At 32.4% G+C, this 22,866-nt stretch overlaps 1 protein-coding gene across 1 annotated transcript in view; it reads right to left on the bottom strand.

Moving 5' to 3' along the window:
• The window catches only part of LOC140448688 (cytochrome P450 9e2-like), a 48,064-nt gene extending 32,005 nt beyond the window's left edge, over positions 1-16,059 (bottom strand). The window contains exons 1-2 of the mRNA XM_072541800.1: positions 15,902-16,059; positions 3,986-4,206 (exon numbers count right to left, since the gene is read on the bottom strand). Coding sequence (XP_072397901.1) covers positions 3,986-4,206; positions 15,902-15,904 — 224 coding nt within the window. The 5' untranslated portion in view covers positions 15,905-16,059. The remainder of the gene's footprint in view (positions 1-3,985; positions 4,207-15,901) is intronic.
• Positions 16,060-22,866: the final 6,807 nt, after the last annotated feature.

Genomic DNA, 22,866 nt, shown 5'->3' with positions numbered 1-22,866 from the left:
TCCAAAATCAAACTTTTTACAGGTGAAAGTACACACATTAAACTACTTTAAAAAAAAATTCATAATAGCGGCTCTGAAAATGGCTGCCCAAACTCATCCAACTTGTTGGTGAATGTCATCATATCTTGGAAACGAATCATTTGAAAGCAAAAAACAAAATGGTTTCATATTCTGTATCAAATTGGTTATAGTCGGTACTACAATGAAACATTTTTACAGACGAAAAAAACCAAAATGGCGTACTTTTGAATTTTTCGACCTTTTTTACAATTTTAATTGGTTATAACTTTTTTAAATAACAATTAATATTTTTGTTTGTAGTACCGACTATGGGGAGACATCTAAAAAGTAAAAAAAAAATAATTCTATACTATTTCTAAGAGTATTTTTACTCCAGTAAATGAACCTGAAAAAATAAAAAGGTGAAAGTACACACATTAAACTACTTTAAAAAAAAATTCATAATAGCGGCTCTGAAAATGGCTGCCCAAACTCGTCCAATTTTTTTGTGAATGTCATCATATCTTGGAAACGAATCATTTGAAAGCAAAAAACAAAATGGTTTCATATTCTGTATCAAATTGGTTATAGTCGGTACTACAATGAAACATTTTTACAGACGAAAAAAACCAAAATGGCGTACTTTTGAATTTTTCGACCTTTTTTACAATTTTAATTGGTTATAACTTTTTTAAATAACAATTAATATTTTTGTTTGTAGTACCGACTATGGGGAGACATCTAAAAAGTAAAAAAAAATAATTCTATACTATTTCTAAGAGTATTTTTACTCCAGTAAATGAACCTGAAAAAATGAATGAAAAAATTCGTTTATAAAAGGTATATTAATATAAAAACCCTATCGAGCTATATCAGAGAATGTTTTTGGAATAACTAGTCCATCATCAGTGCTCTATGGATTTACATGTTTAAAGCCACTAAATATGTGGGTAAAAACCCTTTAAATGTAGTTAGATTAACTTTGATATTTAGAAACTATGATGTTTAAATTATAACAGACATTCATCACATGGCAACTAGGACTTCACTGGGGTTGCTAGTCCTTAGGCGTAGTGTCTATGAGGACTTGTTGAGCAACTGGTTTTCACGATGTTTTTACCAAGAAAAAAGGAACCAACTTATTTTGAACGTAACTCGCTTAGTTCTGATCTTCTTTAAGTTCCATCTTCTATCGAAGGTTGGAAATCATGATGGCTATGCTGACTCTGTTGACTGCCGCTCTAAAAAGTTCTGCACTACTGCATTCAAACCATTCCCTTAAGTTCTTAAGCCAGGATAGTTAATATTATTTCCGCCTCATTTCCTATCCTTCTAGTTACTTCCACGTTTGACATTCTTTGAATCCATGATATTCGTAGGATTCTTCTGTAACACCAAAATTCAAAGGCGGCCAACTTATTCAGATGGACTTGTTTTAGTGTCCACACTTCCAAGCCATAAAGAAGAGTAGAGAACACGTAACATCGAAGCATTCTCAGGCGTAGTTCTAACCTTATATCCCGACAACAAAGAAACTTTTTAAGTTTAATGAATGATGCACGTGCTATTTCAATGTTCTGATGCTAGAAACTAAAAAAAAAAAACAAAAATAAAACTTTCAAAATGTTCTGATGAGAGATTCCTCGAAAAGTCCTTCATTGTTTTGTTATTTGACTTTGAAATATTCGATTTGGAATTTGACAAAGAAGAACCTACTTTTTTTGAGTTCTTTAGGAAGAACTTAGTGAAAAAACTCTATAGAATAAAAGATGCTTGGAATTAGTCAATTTATAAATTTCCGATATTATTTTTACCGTATGTTTTTTCATCCCCGAGATGGTGTGGCTTTCACCACTTAAGTAAAAGCAACCCTGGGTTTAAGTCCAAAAGTAAAGTAGAGGGTAAGAGGAACCTAAATACACATGTTTAAGCAAATCCGTCGTGAAGAGGAAAGTTACACTCCAAACAAATTGCCGAACAAATTGCATCCCATCCAGATAGAGCAACTTTATTTTTACAGTAACAGTATTTTTAAATCTATAATGTCATCAAATACTTGCTTTTAACTATATAAACAAATAAAAATAAATATTATGTATGTTGAAATAAAGTCGATGTTGAAATAAAGTCGATGTTGAAATAAAGTCGATGTTGAAATAAAGCCAAGATGGTATGAGAAAGTTGCTGAATGAAGAACACTAGTGGAGATACAGAGGATGCGGGATCCCAAATGAGAATGTAATACCGGGGATAGCAAAAGATGAAGTTGTCGAGGCGTTAAATAGGATGAAGAATGGTAAGGCAGTAGGACCTGATGGAATACCTGTGGAGGTTTGTAAGGCTCTAGAAGAGGAAAAGGTTGATATTTTGTGGCAAATGACGGTTGATGCTCAATGCATGGAGAAAGAAGAACAGTTTGGGTTTGTGCCAGGAAGGAGGCTTTGTTTGCTTTTTGACAGTTGATAGAGAAATACAGAGAAAAAAAAAGAGAGCTACATTTGATATTTATAGATCTTAAGAAGGCATACCACATAGTTCCTAGACAAGAGCTATGGAGATGAATGAGAGAAAAATGGGTTCCTGAGGAGTACGTAAGGCTCGTGATGGATATGTATGAGAGAGCGTACACCAAAGTAAGGACTTCTGTCGGATTGACCCAACGTTTTCCAGTGAGGGTTGGTTGGCATCAAGGCTCTTCACTGAGTCCTTACCTGTTTAATCATGTTATGGATGTACGACAGAATGTACTGACAGAGAAAGTAAGGGAGGGGGTTCCTTGGTCAAGGATCTTTGCTGATGATATCGTGTTAGTAGAGGAAAGCAAAGAAATGTTGGAGTGTTGGAGAAGGGCTATTAAAGAGAAAGGACAAGTCGAAAACGGAGTATTTGTAGCTGGGAAGAAGAGGAATGATTGAGGATATAGCATTGCTTGGAGAAAAACTAGGAGTAGGAGAATTTAAATACTTTGGCTCCTACATAACGGAAAATGGGACACTAGATCGAGAAATTGGCCATAGGATACAGGCTGGTTGCGTTAACTGTAAGCGAATAAGCAGGGTATTTTAGGATTAAAAAATCGGAGAAGCGCTGCAAGGAAAGATACACAAGAGTGTGGTAAGACCTACGTTGGTATACGTCGCTGAAGTATGACCTGTAAAGAAATGTTACGGTGGATATTGAGTAAGACTAGAAGGGACAGGAACAGAGATGACTTGATTTTGAAAAGAGCCAGGTGACTACAGTCTCAGAAAAGATTCAAAAACAAAGAATGCAATGATTTGGTCATGTCATACGTAGAGATAAAAGCTATGTGGGATGAAGGATAGAGAGGTAGAGAAGAACCGAGGTTGAGATGCAAGGATTGTGTGGCAGAGAACTTAAGAGAGAAAGGTTTTGGTGAATAAGATTCGATAGACAGAAATGAGCGGCGACGAAGAGTAGCAACCCCTGAAAAGGGAAAAGCTGAGGAAGAAGACGAAGAAGAAACATAGTAATGCAAATCACTATTTTTTAAACGAAAATTTGAATCAGATATTGCGACTGGTACCTTATCACGGTTACTACTATACTGATATCATTGAATTGGTCCGGAGGACGTAGCTTAATGAAAATTTGGAAAGTTGCTCTTGTAAAACTAGCAGGTGCAATTGAGATGAACTACATGAACTAAGTTCAACAAAACTATAAAATATAAGTACGAAGTGATAGAAAAGACTAAGATAATAAATTTATTAGGAAGTTCTTATTACGAATGACGTTCTAGTAAAGAAGATGTATGGTTGCATCTGTAAAAATTTATAAAATTTTAAATCGCTCTTAATTTTCTTGGATACATTCAGCTGTGCCATTAATTCTGTTTGTTTGTTTATATATTGTATTACATGATATTGTATAATAACACTAAAACAGATTCTAGCTAAACAGCAACGGATCTGATACATACAGAGAAGATATTTAAAATGTGTAATAATTTTCTTCACTATACCTAGCTCCAGGTCCAATACTGTAGACTTTTTGTACCATTTCTGCGAAAGTTTGTTTCTTCATCATCTGTTGCCAATTGTCTCCCAGAAACCATATTGGATTCCCCTGTATAACTCCACGATTCTTCCAGTAGCTTAATGGTTTTATTCCCAGAAAATAGATAAGAACCAGCACAATAGCTACACCTATTATGAGGTTCAACATCTTGATATTATTTTCGTCCTGAAACAGATTCATTATTATGTAATAGGCATGACGTTATCTATATTATAAAAAAATGCTAATGATAATTGAAACTGCATTATCAAATTATAAGAAATATTAATAATAATTACTATTTTAATGGGAATAAGCCACAATTGAAGTTTAAAATAAGTTTATTGACGTTTTAATTTCCACTTCGGAAATCGATCTCAAAATAAAATTATTAATCAGTAATATTTTTATTTTGAGAACAATTTGGCTTAATGCCATAAGTAAGAAATAAAAAAGCCAAGGAATAAGTCATTGGAAAGTATGGAATCGGTGTGACAAATTAAAGGGGAGAAAGACTTGTTCAGTTTTCACACTACCAAGACGTGCATATTGCAAATACATTCTTTAACAAAAATCGAACAGATAATGGATTTGGGTAGCAACAAATGGAACCACTTTGAACGAAATTTACTTCATTCTAACCAACACGATTGCTACAATAAAAGGTGTCAGTGCAATAAATAAATTTCAAACACGAAGTGACCATAGAATAATCAGAGCAAAAATTTTTCTAGATCTAAAACTAGAAAGAATAAAATGAATCACAAAACCAACAGTAACTGGTATAAATGTTAAGAATCCAAAAGGAAATTTAGATCAATACCAAAGTAAAATTGATAAAAGAAACCAATTTGACAGCTCTCAATTAATTGAAATCATCCCTGATAGTGCCAAAGAAATCGCCCGCAACAACAAAATGAACATAGGGAACTATCTAATAAATCAAAATAATGCCTAATAAAATAAACAAAGGAAATAAAAGTAAATAGTAGCATACAGAGAATACAATACATGTGAAAAAATAGGAAAAAGTATTAAGGAAGGCATAAGAAAAAACATTGAAAGATTGGTAGAAAATGAAAACAAAAAAAAAACTATAAAAAAAACGAGAAAACTAGTAATAATTGGGAAGAAACAACTCTTGACTAAATTCTATAGCGAAATATACAAAGCCCTTAAAACACTTAAAAAAGCAATCAGTAACTAAGATGTACTAGAAGTCTTTTTGGAAGAAGTAGAATCGACAATAAAAATAAATGAAAAGCGGTGAAGTAGCTGGAATAGATGGTATAACAGTGGAACTGCTTAAATATGCTGGCAATAAAACCTGGAAAATCTTAGCAGACATATTTACGAACTGTCTAAGATCGAGATGCATACCAGACCACTGAAATACAGCAAACATAATTCTCATTCATAAGGAAAGTAGCAAAAAGGATATCAAAAACTAAGTCTACTGCCAATCATATACAAGATATTTACAAAGATCAACAACAGATTAACAAATGCATTAGATGCTGCACAGCCAAGAGAGTAAGCTGGCTTCAGAAATGGACTTCAGTATCCTGGATCATATCCATACGCTTAGAGAACAACTAATGAGTAGAGCTAAAGAATATGAAATACCGCTAGCATTAGCCTTCATAGATTTCGAGATGGCTTTCGATTCTATGTTATATCCCAAAGCAGTAATAGAAGCTTTGACCAACCAACCAACTTTAGCAAATATATTCAGACAAGCAAAAGCTAAGGTAAAAATTTATGAAAATACTTTAGAATTTCCCACTACCAGAGGCGTCCGACAAGAAGAGCAATAACACCAAAACTCTTCACTGCAATTGTAGAAAGCATATTTAGCAAAATGAGCTGGCAGAGCAAGGGCTAATCCATTCATGGAAAATACCTCAACCAAGATTTGCAGATGGCATCGTTCTGATGCCACTAATATCGCTAATAATCCTGCAGAACTACAAGAAATTATAAGCGACCTAAATGCAGCTAGAAATGAAGTTGGCCTAAAAGTGAACTTGACAAAAGCAAAAACAATGAGCTAATTGATAACCAAGATGTAATAATAAACAACACTGCACTTGAGACAATAGACGAGCATGTATACCTGGGACAATTAATACATATCTGGCTCCTTGTTCCTAGGAATCAGCAAAAGAATGAAACTAGCTTGCGCATCATTTGGTAAAATTCAAATCCAGGATGCCATTTCATATAAAGAAAAAAGGATTCGATTAGTGCCAAATTATCAGATTACACCACCAGATAATAGCGAAACTCAAAATTACTAAAAGGTCAATGGAGCGATGCGTGCTAGGTATAACGAAGAGAGATCAAAAAAGAATAGAGTGGATCAGACAGAAAATCAAAACTACTGATGTAATTCACATAATTAAATTTTTAGAATGGTCCACTAGAAATACACTGTGATATCAAATACAAGAGGCTTTAAGAGACCAAGAAGACATCGAAATTTAAGATGGGACTATGACATAAGGAAACAAGCCAGAACAACATGATACAGAAAAGCGAATATTAGACAATCGTAGGCAGAAATGAAGAACGACTATGGAAGAGATTCTGCACCATAATCGGTAGAGTACGCTGAGAATGATGATGTTTCTGATAAAGGCCATGTGTGAATAAATTATGATATATTTACATTAGGCAAATAGAAAAACTTGTAGCTTATAGAAAACATATGATTCAAATTACGTAATTAATAAATTGGCAGCTTCTCACTTAAACTGCAATAGGGAAAAAAATAAAACTATGCCGCTGTTGAAGAATTTTTGTCTATAAAATTTTATGTTGGGGAAAGAATTTCTTCACAATTAAATTATCCTTAAACGTATATTTGTTTTCTAAAGTTACATTGAAATCTATAGTCGTTTAGACTTTGACTAGTATACAGAGCTTATTATCATTAAATTATTGTGTAAACAATGCTCGTAAAGACTTGCGATAACTGTAATAATAATTGTGACTGAAAATAAGTATGGTAAAAACATAAAAACGGTAGAAAACATATAGAGGGACAACAAAGTGATTGCTAAGATAGACAGTGGGAATATTTTTACCGATTATTGCATTCGAAAAAGAGAGTCTCCAAGTCCTTTTTTGGTCAATTTGATATATATAGTTCAGCTCAACAGGCCTCAAAGGCCCAAGGCTTCAATGGTTTTCTTCCAGTTCTTTCTATCTTGTGCTAAGTTTTTCCAATCTTGTACCCGCAGCGACTTCAGATCTTCTTTTGCCGACTCCAGCCATTTTCTTCGGGGGCGGCCTCTTTTTCTTTTTGTACCAGCCTCCGTGTTTATTAATTCATTGGGAACTCTTCCTTCCTTCATTCTTGCTATATGTCCGAGCCATCTTAATCTTTGAATTTTAGCAAGTCTTGTTATTTTTGGTTGCCCATATATTTGCATTATTTCTTCATTCGTTCTTCTTCGCCAGATGTTCCCTTCTTTTACACCTCCGTATATCCTTCTAAGAATTTTTCGTTCCCATCTATCTAATTTTACTTCGGTCAATTTGATAATAGATGAAAATTAGTTATGCAAATTGGCAATTTAAAACAAAATAATTGATCAAGTTATAAAATCGGACTAGTTAGAATAAATTTATCTAGTGATTGTAAATTAAAAGAAAGTGTTAACATAACAAATAACTAAATTAAACTGAATAACTGATTACCCAGACGATTCTATTTGGGAAAATAAATAAGATAACAATATGTATATAACGTCCGTTAAACCGGTAATGTACAATGCTGAGATCCAATCGGACACGAACATAACACAAAGGTTATTACAAACAGTATAAATGGAAATACTTCACAAAATAACAAACAAAATATTATAGGAGAAAAAACAGTCAAGATTTGATGTCAATATAGTGCTTCGACTATTCGCTTAGACGTATTTCATCCTATCAGGGCTCTTCAGACTATGCAGAAGCTCTAAATGTAAATCAAACCTTTTTCGTCGAAAGAAGTAATTATAAAATATTTCCATGTGGACCCTATAGCGCCATCTGAGAACAAAACGCCATCTGCGAACAGTCTAAAGTCAAACAAACAAATTATGTAAAATGGAACCCATTTTATTGTTGCAAACACTTATTACGATCTGCCATCCAGGAGACTTTATACATGAAAATCTTCAGAAGGGAAGCAATATAACATTATCAGAATTCAAATAATGAATTAATTAGGTAATAAATTAATTACCTTCTCATCTACAAATGGTATAGAAACTCCATAACATCAGTTAAAACCTGGAGCTGATGTGAGATCAGTTCACGACCACAACGCACCCTTAAGAAGGTTTACAATTAAACTAAAGAAACTCGCAGCTAAAACTAAATTAGACAAAATATAAGTATCTCGTTTGACAGACTCAACAACAAAGAGCATATCACACAGAAAATTAAAGAACAGCTTAAAGAAAAAAAAGAAATTATTGCTGCAGGGGATGCAAACAGGAAATGACAATATAATAAAAGATGCTCTTAAACGTACATGTTAGACAACAATAACACCTGCACCAGCAGTAAAAATAAATGAATGACTGAAGAAATCCTAAATCTCATGAAAGAAAGGAGATAAATAATTTTATAGAAGTCAACAAAATCTTGATGTCAGCTAACAGAAAAGTTAGAAAATTCAGGAAACAAATTTGAAAAAGGATCGAAATTGATGCCTGATATATCAACAGACGGAAAAAGATAATATCGTTATAGAAGCCGCAAAGATTGGAGAAGACAGACTTTTAGAGAGTATAAAGAAATTGTTTAACTTATGTTTGCACCAAAATGAAACACCTACAACATGACAGAGTGCACTAATCATTTTATTACACAAAAACTGCAATCCAACAGATCTCAAGAATGACCAAACCATAAATCTGTTAAACTACCTTTACAAGTTATTCACAGGAATAATAACAAATGGACTGGAAACCAAATTAGATTTTTACCAACCTAGGGAACAGGCAGGTTTTAGGAAAAACTTTAGCACTAACAACCACCTCCAGTGCATAAAAGGGATCATAGAAAAATCCATCGAATATAACTGACCATTGGTCCTGGCTTTTGTAGACATAGACAATAGAAATTAACAGCGCAATGAGAGCGTTGAAGAAAAATTGCATACATTTTCGGTACTCCAAACTGATCGCGAATATATAAAATAACGCAACCATAAGCGTAAGACTACACACAGATAAAAACTGTATAAAAATCGAAAGAGAAATTACACAAGGAGACACGTTATCTCCCAAACTCTTTACGGCAGTTCTGGAACATCTTTCAAAAAATTGGAGTGGTACGTCAAACGAAGCAAAATGGACCCAAAATAGTACAGTGTTGAGACAACGAGCAGACAGAAGAAGCAGAGGTAGATCACCTACACGACAGCAGAAATCTGGATGATGATGAAGAGACTGGGCTACTGGTAAAGAAACATGACAACTTAAAGCTTCATAAAAAAAATTAGAAAAATAACAATTACAAAAATAAAGGAAAAATCAAGCATACTATTGGATAAAAACGACACAATAATTGTAAACGTTAAAAAAGGGCTTAAAAGATGGTAGGAGTATATTCAAAAGCTTTTTAAGGAAAAACAAAAATATTATTAGAAAAGGAAAATATAGACAATGGTCCAGACATAACAAAAGATGAGCTACTGAAATCAATAAATCAAACAAAGAGCAACAGTTCCTGATCAAGTACCGATGGAAATAATAAAGCTAATAGAATAAAATGAGATTGGAATATTGGTCGACATATAAAATACAATATACGGCACAGGAATCATTCCCAGAGATTGACTGATCTACATTTGGCAGGTCTACATTTATAACATTACCAAAAAACCAAATACAAAAGAATGCTTAGACCGCCGAACAATAAGTTGAATGATCATGCGCTAAAGATATGTTAAAAATATATACACTGAATAATATACAGTAAACTAGAGAAAGACATTAGCAATACATAATTTGGATTTAGAAATGCACTGGGAACGAGAAAAGCCACTCAGTATACATATGTTTTTTGAATTCCAAGAAAGCTTTTGATAAAGTCAGATATATTCTCCTTATCAAACTGTTTGAAAAGAAAAAATTAGACATAAGAGACATCAAGATCATTAGCGTTCTCTTATATAATCACATAGTTGTGGTGCAAGAGAACAACGTTTTTTAGAAAAAAATACAGATTGAGAGGTACGTCAAGCAGAGCTGTGACCTATCTCCGGCTCTGGTGAATATTTACTGAGAGAAAATCTATATGTATAAAAAAATAATCCAGAAAGCAGAAGAAGAACTAACTACGGGAATAAAAGTCAATGGTCGACCAATCAATAATATATGGTTCGAAGGCGAAAATATTCTAATAACGGAATGTCTTAAAGATTTAAAACAAATGGTTGACAGGGTGGTAGAAGTCAGTGAAGAAAATAGAATGTTCAAAAGCCCAACAGCGCCCAGAAAGCCCAACAGTACATGTCAAACAGTTTAAGTTTAAAAATATAAATATCTATCTGGGAACAACAATTAATTAAAAAAGTTTAAAATATAAATATCTGGCAATAATAATCAATGAAAATAATGACTACACAGAAGATATTTAAGCAAGAATGTGACAAGCAAGAAATGCTTTCAACAAACTGAAAAAGTATTCTGCAGCGGGGACATTAAAATTTTCATTTAAATTAAAGAAAGACGTTTCAAACAAATAAGAAGCCTTTGAATTATGGACCTACAGAAAGAGAATGAGATTTAAAATACTAATAAAATTTCATAATCTTGAACATGTCATGAGCAGCAAGCAATATAACTTAGTTCAATTAACAATACAGGATAGAAGGAGTCATGGAAGAAGGCACATCTCCTGGTTAAACAATTAATTTGAGAGCTTAACTTAACTACTCTTCTGCTGATCTCTTTAGAGCAGTAGTACTAATTGCCATGATAATTGCCTACCTACTTTATTAGAGGATATGACACATAAAGAAAAAGAAGAAAACTATTAAGACAAGTGCAGAAACATAGACACTAATGCATAATGAATAATGACCAAAAACAACTTAAGCATTTCGAACTAAAACTTCTAAGAAGAGTATATGGAGGAGTAAAGGAGCAAGCATTGTAGCGCAGATATTACAAATTTGAATTGTATTTAAGTTTTTATACAAAATCCACAAATAAAATGTTACCATGGAAACCGACAGAAACACAAAAAAAAAGGAAAACAAAATGACGTAAAGGGCGACGAATAACGATGAACATAAAAGAATCGCGAATAAGGATAGAGGAAAGATGTAATTACAGGGAATTAGTTACATAGGCAATGATCAACGCGGAAAAATAAGGGATATATGGTCAAAGAAAGAAGTGTATTGGATCTTGACTGAAGCAATTGCGAATAATTAGAAGAATTGCTAGAATACCTTTAGAGAGTCAAAATATCAAAAGAAAGAACCAAAAACTTAAAAAACTTTATAAATAAATAGAAATAATGTACACAGTAAAAAAAAGAAAATTGTGATAACTATGACAGGGGTGATAGTCATTGTTTGAGACAAGACAAGTAGCCAGAGTGCAAAAACCTACCCAGGTATGGACGTAAAATCAGACCACAATCCATTCGTTATCAATCTCAGACAAAAACTAAAAACAATACGCCGGAACAAACCAAAGAAGCGCAATTTTGAAATACTTTGAAACGAAGCTAATAAAGAAAAAGTAGAAACAATCAAACATAATGAAGAACGGAAAAAAACTATTAAAACAAAAAACGAAATAATATAAAATGTACGGCTAACCATAAAAAATACTCTAGTTGGACAAGAAAAGAAAAGAACTTAAGAATGCGAAAAGTAAGAAGCGGAATAAGAAAGGTGACGAGAGAAGAAAACACAAAAACAAACCACATCTACATAAAAAAATCCCAAAAACCATAGATTCAAAAATTAAAGAAGCAAAATAAAAGTGGATAAATGAAATGTGTGACGAAATAGAAAACCTAAACAACAAACATGATAAAGTTCGTCCCAAACCCTTCTTTCAGTACGTCATAGTTGATCGAAGTCTGTGATTATTATACATAGAACTTAGAAAATTATGTATTGTTTACGGGTATTTTTATATTAAAGCGAATTCTACTTACGGATGTATAATTGGTTGGAGTTTATAACACGCTAAATACATATCCAATCAATGATGCGCATAAATATAATTTGACGCAGAAGGTCTCGATCTTGACAGTACTTTTACAATGTCAACTGATAAAATGATAATTGTCATTCCAGGTTAGTATTTTCAGACATTTTACAGTGAAAATTTAATTTTGTATTTATTGTCATAAAAATATTTTAAATATGCCGAGATATACCGAGAAGGAACAAAGACTAAAGGTCGTGGCATATTATCGTGCACGTTGCGTTTCCAGCACATAGCGTTTACTTTCCGAAAAATATAATTTAAATGGTTTTAAATATGAACAACGCACATTGTCCGGAACATAGCGTTTCAGGCACTTAACGTTTCCGTTCAGTATATTCAAAAACAATATTTTACTGATGCCGACGGCTACGTAACGAGTTGTAACCGGTTGGTAAGGATAATGTGAATTAGATGTCCGTCGTTTTCCCCCAGTTGTTTATTTAGGCATTTGTTTGATTTTGATACAGAGTATTTAAAAAAATAATTTTCGAGGCTATTTTGTCATTTATGCATGTGTTTTTATTGCTTTGTGACAATTAATCACGGAAGTGATAAACAATTAGGACTTTTGTACGGAAGTGATACCTCTTCTTTTTAAAATATTTTTTGGTTTGATATGTATGGCTTCGTTAAATGTAGTATTTTGTTTTTTTAACTGGAGGTGAAATTAAATTTAAAACATATTTAAACTGAATCCTATTCATTCTAAAATATCCATAATATTTTTCATCGTCATTAATTAATTTTCTGTATAAAGTCCAGTATTTACATTCCTTCATCCTTTCTCTTAGCATTGGATGTATTTTAAACATTCTTTTTAACACAGTTTTTCATTCTTCATCGTTAAAAAGAAGAGCACTTGCACATAATTTTTGACGAGAAAAGCGAGTTCATATCTTCACCGAACCAAACTGAAACGTTCTATGTATGAAAATGTGAACGCGCAGCCCAATTGCACGCTACGTGCACGATAATATGCCGCGACCTTAATATTAAAATTATTAAATTATTTTCAATTAGAAAAAGAAGCTGGGACAACTTTATTACCAGTTTCTGCTGTTCATTAACCAATAACTATGAACATGTTATTAGAACTCGTGTATACACAATGTTTAGTGAAGGTTTGTATCAAAATATAGTTTGCCATAACGTACTGAAATATCACTAGCGTCTTTAAATTTTTTCTTGTTAATTTTAGGTCAACATGTTACCCTTCATACCAAAAATACCAAATTCAAGTTGAGACTAAACACTCTTTAGTAGAATGTTTAAAAGAGACATATACGTGTTTCAACAACCATGATGAAACTTGAATTATTCGAGATGGTAAATCTTAGCTAATTAAGCACTTTCCTTGAAATGTATAGAATAGGAATTATGACAAACTGCCGTTCCAATATAATGCGCAATAAAAATTTATATACAGGACGAAACCTTTAATATGTAAATTAAAAATTTTACCTTTAATATTAAAATACAATTTTGAATTGTCACAGTTTTTATTTTATATTTAAAAAAAAATAACCTTTTCACATTTAACCGATTACGATCCTAACTTTCAGATTTAACTAAAATGTCATGCAATAATTCTCGACATTCTTAAAATCCTATATGACGTCAAAATTAGTGACGCACTGAAAGAAGGGTTTGGGACAGACAGTACATTCAACCTCTACAAAAAATTAAACGAAACCTTCAATAATATAATAAAAAAATATAATATACCCACTCTAGCTGACACCAAAGGAAGAATAATTATAGAAAGAAACGAACAAATTTAAGTATGGAAGGAATTTATCAAAAAATCCTTTGCGGATGACAGACCTGAATTGCAACAGACGTCGAAGTGAGGGATGTAAGGAAATCCAATCTTAGACGTAGAGGAAAAACATGCTATACAGTGTGCAAAGAATTGGAAAGCTTGTAGACCAGACGAAATAGAAATAGATGTAGGTAATAAAACTAATAGATGATAACAACATAAAACTATTAACATATATTTTTAACTACATACAAGAAAAAGCATAATACTAATAGGAATGGCTTAACTCAGAATTCATATATATACCAAAGAGATCTAGTTCCCGCAAATAAGGTGAATTTAGGCTTAGAATTAGTTTAATGAGGTACTTATTAAGAATATTCTTAAATATCATACAGAATCCGATTTATAAAAAAATGTGAAATAGACATAACTGACTCTCACTTCGGATTTAGAAAGGCGTTGGAAACAAGAGAAGGTTTTTGATAGAGTTTAACATGAAAAATTGTTGTGTGAACTACAGAACTTGAAAATAGACGGAAAAGAACTCTCCATAATTCTAAACTTTTATTGGAACCAAAAAGCAACCTTAAAATATTCTAACCGCACTAATAAAAGCGTCCGTATACAAAGAGGTGTCCGACAAGGCTGTGTCATGTTTCCATTTCTTTTTAGCTTGTACTCGGAATTCATATTCAAAAAAGCACTAGACGGCGCGAAATTTGTATAAAATAAACAATAAATATATTAACAATATCATGTATGCAGACGATACCGTTCTGATAGCAGAAAAAATGGAAGGCTTACAAAACATACTAGACAAAGTTAATAATGCAAGTGAAGCAATGGGACTGCCAAGAAATCCTCAAATCTTCCTCAAAAAACTAAAGTAATGGTGATTAGCAAAATCGATAAAAATTGTCGCATTGACCTAAATAACACTCAATTAGAACAATTCTCAAATTCAGATATTTAGGACTAGTACTAAACGATAAGTGGCATCCAGATATAGAAATAAAAACACGAATAGAACAAGCAAGGAACATGAACAATAAATTGAAGCAAATTATCTATAACCATAAATTAAGCTTAGACATCCAAATTAGAGTTATTAAATGCTACGTTTGGCTAGGCCGTCTGTATGGAATTAACGCCTGGACAATAAAGTAAAATACCATGAGACGGCTAGAATGCTAAAAATATTATCGACACAACAAATTACGAATCGAACATTATTAAACAACATAAATAGAGAGTTAGAACTTATAACAACGATTAAGAAAAGAAAAACCTCGTACCTAAGCCACACAATAAGAAATGACAAAAATAACCTGCTACGAATAATAATTGAAGAGAAGATAGAGAGTCGAAAAGGAGTAGGCAGAAGAGTCATGTCATGGCTTCACAATATCAGAACTTGGACGGGCATAAACGTTTAACAATTACTAAGAGTGTCCCAGAATAGAGAGCATTTTAATGTAACGATCGCAAACCTCCAGTAATGGAGTCCACCAGAAGAAGAAGAAGAAGAAGGGGAAGAAGAAAATAAGGAAGAAAAAGTTGAAGTAATCTTAGAGAATGAGCAATTCTTACAAAATTTTATTATAACAATGACCATTGAATAAATACTTTGTTGAACTCCCTTAGAAAACCAACTCTAACACAATGTGAAATCCACTTAGTAATAATTTAATCCTACTCTCAACAATCAGAAGCTCGAACAAATGGAAATATAAATATTAAAATTAAACACTTGTAAATTTATTCTAACAATAAAGTATAGAATATAATAAATAATATCCAGTTAAATAAAACACAAGCACATTTTCTAATCAGGTCACACTAAAAGAAAAATTCTACTATTTTAAAAGACACTTACCATTACTTTTGGTTTACCAAACTAAGAAATATTATCTACAGGATTTTGTTAACAGACCATTCCACCAGCGCGTTGTTCGTACCCAAAGACCAAATTATCTATGGTAATAGGAAAATTATTACTACAAACCGAAAACTGCTGACTAACGAAAATAACTTTATATATTATCAGAAATATCGTTCATTAAATATCACTTTATTTATTTGTAATAATTAGTTTCAGCTGTGTTCCTGTAATGTCGGAAGATAGTTACAGGGTGAGCAAAAAAAGTGAGATTGAAGCGTAAATCTAACAGATGAAAATGTCACATACGAAAATTTCTTTTTCTAAATTCTACTGAGGAATTTTCAGCACCAATTTGTTTCATTTATTAAAATGGGGTTGTTTCTCAAAGTATATTATTGTTTCATCCTGTTTCATCTTCGGATCTCTTTTTATGGCATGTCCAAGTTATCGCTCCATCCATATACCTCCATCTTTTTCTTAGCCTTTTTATACTTCTTCGGCCCTTTGATGATGTCTCTCGTGTTAGTTTGACTAGAATAAGCTCTTCCATTCTAATTAAATGGTAGTTCCAGTCTTTTTTGTCTAAAATCGAATCGTTTATGTTCTCTATATTACATATTTGCATGATATCTGTTACGTTTTCTGTCCTTTACAGCCCGAGAAAATAAGCATTTTTTCGTGACACTAATCCGGCCAGGCAAACGACAGTTGTTGTGAGTAGTATGGACCTCTGTAAGAAAAACCTATATACTATAAATACTGTAGCATATAATACAACCTATATAACCACAAAGGTTCTTTCCATGTTCGTTTTAGAATTAGGAATTTTAATCACTAACATGGTTATCTTCTATATCATCTAAACTCATTTTGCAAAGCTCCTCACGACGACAAGCGCCTGCCAAACTAATTATTAATGCAACCTAAAATTTATAAAAAAAAATAATAAAAAAAGAGAAATTAGATTTAATTATATAACCTTTGTCATTAAGTAGATCTTATCTTCAACTTCTGATAAAAATTTATCTATTCTTCTTTATTTAATACTTTCGATTTTTTTGGTTTGTAACCGATAGATTTTCTTCTAAGGAAAGTAATAACTTTTGGATAGCGGCTTATATCTACATTATTTTTAATGCTGAGTGTGGACTTAAGCATCGAGTAATTGCTCCAAAGACTTGATGGCTTCAAGATATTAGATATGCAAGAATGACTTCTTCGTATGCCTGTATCATATTCATTTTATGCTAAGATTTTTAAAGAACTTGGACATAAATTTAAAAATCCTAGTATCGATACATGTAAGACTTGTGATTATCTAGAAAACAAGACCTTAGAACTTAGAACTGTCCCCGGTAAGAAGAAATTCCAGGTTATCGAAATGCAGAGGAAAGATTTTCTAGCGTATTCAAAACGTTTCCAGAATATCTATGTAAAGCGTGATAAAGGTGTGGATAATGAAAATGTGAAATGGAATGATATAAAATTTCTACGTTTTGGTAAAGAGTTGGGTGTTATAAACATTAAATAATATGCACATAAAGGTCTTGACGTTTCTACACTTGATATTAAACGCAGAGGGCAGCAGATGGATCCTACATTAGAACCTGTTTATAGTGGACCTAAGCCCATAAAACATCAAAAAAAGGAAGACTTGCTTTTCCTGCTGCAATATCTTGATCCAGTGTACCATCCATTTTACCACGGACTTAAGACAAGTGAGAATGTAAATGATGGAATTTAATGTTTTGTTTTTAACTGATAAACATTGCTTTTTTATGTAGATCGATAACAGTGAACAATAAAAATAATTTTGCTAATTGTTATTACTCATTTCAAAGAGATTTATACTGAAGTTTAAATTTAGATATTCAATAAATTGGTGAATTTTACATTATTTTATAAATTGATTAGAATTGAAATATTGGAATAAAAGAAGTTACAGTACACAAAAGAAATACACCCATAACATTAACGAATAATGAAGGTCATGCACTATCCCTAGAAGACGAAGTAATGGAGGAATGGGAAAACTATATTAAAGCATTATTTAAGGATGATCGAGGATCACTACCTAACTTAAGTGCAAATACAGGACCATCAATCTTAAAAGCTGAAGTGGAAAAAGCCATACACCAAGCCAAAAACAACAAAGCCAGTGGACCAGATCAAATATACAGCGAATGACTAAAATAACTCTCAAATGACAATATAAAAGAACTCACTGTACTTTTCAATCAAATATATGATACCAGTGAAATTCGATCGGACTGGTTAAAATCGATCTTTATTCCTCTACCTAAGAAACCAAACGTTGAGAAATGTAGCGATTGTAGACTCATTAGTTTAATGAGCCATGCCGTTAAAATACTGTTGCATATTCTTCTAAACCGAATTAATAACAAGTGCGAAGAAATAATTAGTCAAGAGCATTTCGGGTTCCGGAGATGCCTTGGAACTAGAGAAGCACTATTTTCTATGCAAACACTCCTTCAACGATGTTGGCAGGTAAGAAAACCTGTATATATGTGCTTCATTGATTTTGAAAAGGCATTTGATCGCGTTCAGCATACCAGACTAATTACCGCCTTGCAGAGCATCCAACTAGATGAGAACGACATCAAACTTATTGCCAAACTTTACTGGAACCAAACAGCCATTATTAATACCAACAACAGAGAATCGAAGCCAATCAGTATTGAACGAGGCGTAAGACAGGGCTGTGTACTGTCTCCCACCCTCTTTAACGTGTATTCTGAGAATCTATTTAGGGAAGCTTTAAAAGATCAAAAAGGAATTATCATAGGAGGAGAAATAATTAACAATATACGGTACACCGACGATACTGTGATTCTAGCTGAAAACATCGACGATCTGCAGGAGCTAATCGATCGAGTTGACATGGAATGCACAAATTGGGGAGTGTCGATAAATATCGATAAAACTAAATACATGGTGACCATTAAAGTGGATATCGGCGCAACCCAACTGATATTAAACCAACAACCGCTGCAAATAGTTCAGAGATTCAAATACCTTGGATGTTGGATTACCCAAAATCTGGACCTATCCTTCGAAATTCGATGTAGAATTGAACAGGCAAGAAACTCATTTCAAAAATTCAAGCCTCTATTATCCAATAACTCATTAAATTTGGAAATCCGTGAAAAGTTTACAAGATGTTACGTGTGGTCTGTACTTTTGTATGGATGTGAAACTTGGACTTTAAACGCCGATATCATGAATAAAATCGAGGTGTTTGAGATGTGGTTGTATCGAAGGATACTAAAAATTCCATGGACTAGCAGAACCAGAAACGAAGAAGTTCTTCGAAGAATGGGACATCAACGAACTCTATTAAATATTATTAAGAGGCGTAAACTAGAATATCTTGGACATATAATCAGAGGACCAAGATATGAGTTGCTTCGGCTAATTCTCAACGGTAAAATCGAAGGAAAGAAATGGATAGGACGGAAGAAACTCCCTTGGTTGAGGAATTTGCGGCAGTGGACAGGTTTGACAGTGGACCAATTGCTACACGTAGCGCAAGACCGAGATCAGTATAACAATATTATAAGCATGGTAGTCGCCGACGTTCCGTAGGGATATGGCACTCTAAGAAGAAGAAAAATTGATTAAAAGTAACCATCTTTATTAAATATCAAGTTTTAATTTCAGTATAAATTTCTTCAGTTTTTATTTTGTAATTATGATATTCACGTATTTTATATACTTCACTTTGACATGATATGTCTATATATGGCATCTAAGATATTTGCCAAAACATGATATGTTAGTAAAATCATTTTTCGCAATAGAATTTCCAAAATTAATGCACTCTATTAGTTTAAGCGCCATTTTATTTATTTATATACGGAATTTCATAAAAATCTAATAAAATTTGAGCGAGTAAAAAATAAAAACAAATTGTCATGAGGTTATATATTTTTAATTTCGCTCTACTGAAAACTTGATCAAGTTTTGGCAAATAGCCACAGATATTAATCATAAATATTTATGTTATACAATAAAAATTACCTGAAATATTAGTAAAAAAAATAAAAAAAAACTGAAAAAAAAATTGTTTAAACAAATTAGACGGTTTCTTTAACAATATAACTATTTAAATCATAGATTTTTGTGATGTACGCAAAAATTACAAACAAATTAAAAAAGAATCGTCGAAATACATAACCAAGAACCAGAGGTACAGTTAACAGCTCCTTCCCCTCCTCCGCTCCCGTGAGTTTCAAAACCGGCCGATTTTGAGGACCACATTTTAAAGCTTTGTGAACGATTTTATTAAAAGGCAATCTTTTTTTAATTTTGCACAGTAAAAACTTTAAAGCAGGTTCCTTCAAATAACGCTAATAAAATCACTTGTTATTGTTATTTGTTATTGTATAAACAAAGATGCTATCAATTAAAAAAAAGGGACTAACTTCGTCCCTAACTGTTTTTCTTTTAAACTGTAAAAAAATTTAGGCGGTCCAAATATAAAAAATTAATTTTCCTGCAAGCAATAGTTAAAAAGTTATTCTAATCGTTTATAAGGAAAAAATCGAGATGTTTTTGCAAAATTATTTTGCAGTATTTTAAAATATTTTTCTACATTTTTTTTAAATAATATTACCATAATAATTTTTCTTCTCTTAAGATCTACCCTTATAATTACTATAGCTACATAATTTTTAGACTCATATTGTTGCAAAAAAAATTAATTTGGTAAAAACAAATTAAATAACTTTTATAATATTTGACCGATTGGTTTGAAATTTTGATCATATTTTAAGCACCACAAGACCCTATAGTCTGTATTATATGAAGGTTACAATTTGTATATAACCCAAATTTTTGACTTATTTTGCAACTTTCTAAGCAACAAACAGGGATAAAAACATTTAAGAAAACGCCATTTTGAAGGTTTTTATATGGCTTATAAGATTTTTACACTTAAATTTGTTTCACTCTTTAAAAATGCTTCACTTTTTCATGATAGACGAAAAAAACGAAAATTTACAGTTTTTTTTTCCTTAATTTGTTAATAACTAATTAAGACCAATAAATCGACTGCAGGAAACATAAATATAGGTTTTTGTTACAGAGGTCCATACTACTCAAGACAACTGTCGTTTGACCGGCCGGTTCAGTGTCAAAAACAGGGTACTTTTTTACTTATTTTCCTGGCCTTTTAGTATTTTTCATATTTCTCTGAATATTTATATACAGGCTGATACGAGTTTGTAAATAAAAAAAAAATTCGCCTTGGATATAATTGCTCCAATTTTTTCTTCGTTTTACTTGTCAGTTATTTTTAAATAGATCTTCAATAAGTTTCTTCCACTTAATTGTCTTTCACATTTACTGTCTACAGAATACCAATGTGTAAGCTAAAATGAATGTTGAGAGTCAAGATGTAGCTCACATCCAACGATTTTAAAACGTGAATTCTGAAATTTGGAAGGTTCATAAGACATGAAATCCACTCTCATGTATTTCCAGCCAAGCATGGCTCTTGCCTATGACATCGAGGCCAAGTGCCAAGTAAGGCAACTTTCAATTTTTTGAGGAGACATAACCTCAATTTTGGCAATTATACATTCTTTTCAACAAAATTCTTTTATAATAATCACTCCAAACATTAACACACATGTTCAATACAACAGCCAAGAAATACAATATGATAATATCAGCATAAAAAACCAAATGTATGACAACATCTAAATACCCACTACGATGTAAAATCGAAATTGATGGGAAAATAATAAAGCAGGAAGTAAGGGTTAGATATCTGGGAATAGATATAACTAGTTACGGAGATGTTGAAGAAGAAGTACGACAACAAAGCTTAAAAGCAAGTAAAGCGGCGGGATCTCTTAGTGATACAATCTGGAAGAATAAACACCTAAGGCAAAACACAAAAACAAAAATATATAAAGCAGCAATTAGACCTATATTAACATACACGGTGGAGACAAGACCTGACACATCTAAAATAAGATGACTACTAGAGCAACAGAGATGAAAATACTCCGAAAATACGACGAATATCAGGGAAAAGTCTGTTGGATAGAGAGAGAACCGAAAACATAAAAAGTGCATACGATATAGAACACATAAATGGATGGGTGACAAAACGGAAACAGGAGTGTAACGAACGCATTAGTAGAATGGCAGAGGATAGTACGAATAGCACGAAATAAGTCACCAAATGGACAAAGAAGTATTGACAGATCAAGAAAAATATGGTACGATAATTTAAACAATTTAGGAGGCTAATATTAAAGAAAAACAGGCTTTAAAGTCTGCATACAAGAAGGAAGAAGAAGAAGAAAGCGATTTCCTTAGTGGAAAATGAAACGTCAAACTTTAATTAGTCACAAATGTAAATTTAATTTTCACTTGGTTAGTAATAGCTTAGAACACTGCTCTACCGAGGCAATACAAATTATAATTTTAATTATTTTCCAATAAACTGATCGTTGCAACACCAGCCCATTCCCCCAGTGCGACAGAGAAAACTGACACAAAGCAGTTCCTACACCTCTTTCTAATTTGCTAGTTTATCGACCACGTGACTTAAATGACCAATGAGAAGGTCACGTGGTCGATAAACCCGGCCAATTAGACAGAGATGCAGGGACTGCTTTGCGTCAGTTTTGCTGTCGCACTGGGGGAACGCGACTATATTGCAGCAGTCAGTCGTTCTTGTATTATATGTCTATGCCTTCTAGTGAATGAGAATCGAACCTTCGAATAATAAACAATTTAGTTTATAATTTGTAATCTATTACCAAAATAAAAATATCATTTTTTTTTATTTGTTCACACGTAATATTGTTTATTGTTATTATAGTTTTTTTTTCATCACAATATAGAATTCCATATCCATTTTAACGTCCATTAAAGCATAATAAAAAATTCAGAACCGTATTTTTACTTAAACAATATCAAAC

The sequence above is a fragment of the Diabrotica undecimpunctata genome, chromosome 1 (assembly GCF_040954645.1).
Source record: "Diabrotica undecimpunctata isolate CICGRU chromosome 1, icDiaUnde3, whole genome shotgun sequence".
Taxonomy (NCBI): domain Eukaryota; kingdom Metazoa; phylum Arthropoda; class Insecta; order Coleoptera; family Chrysomelidae; genus Diabrotica; species Diabrotica undecimpunctata.
This window is presented reverse-complemented; position numbering and strand designations above follow the sequence as displayed.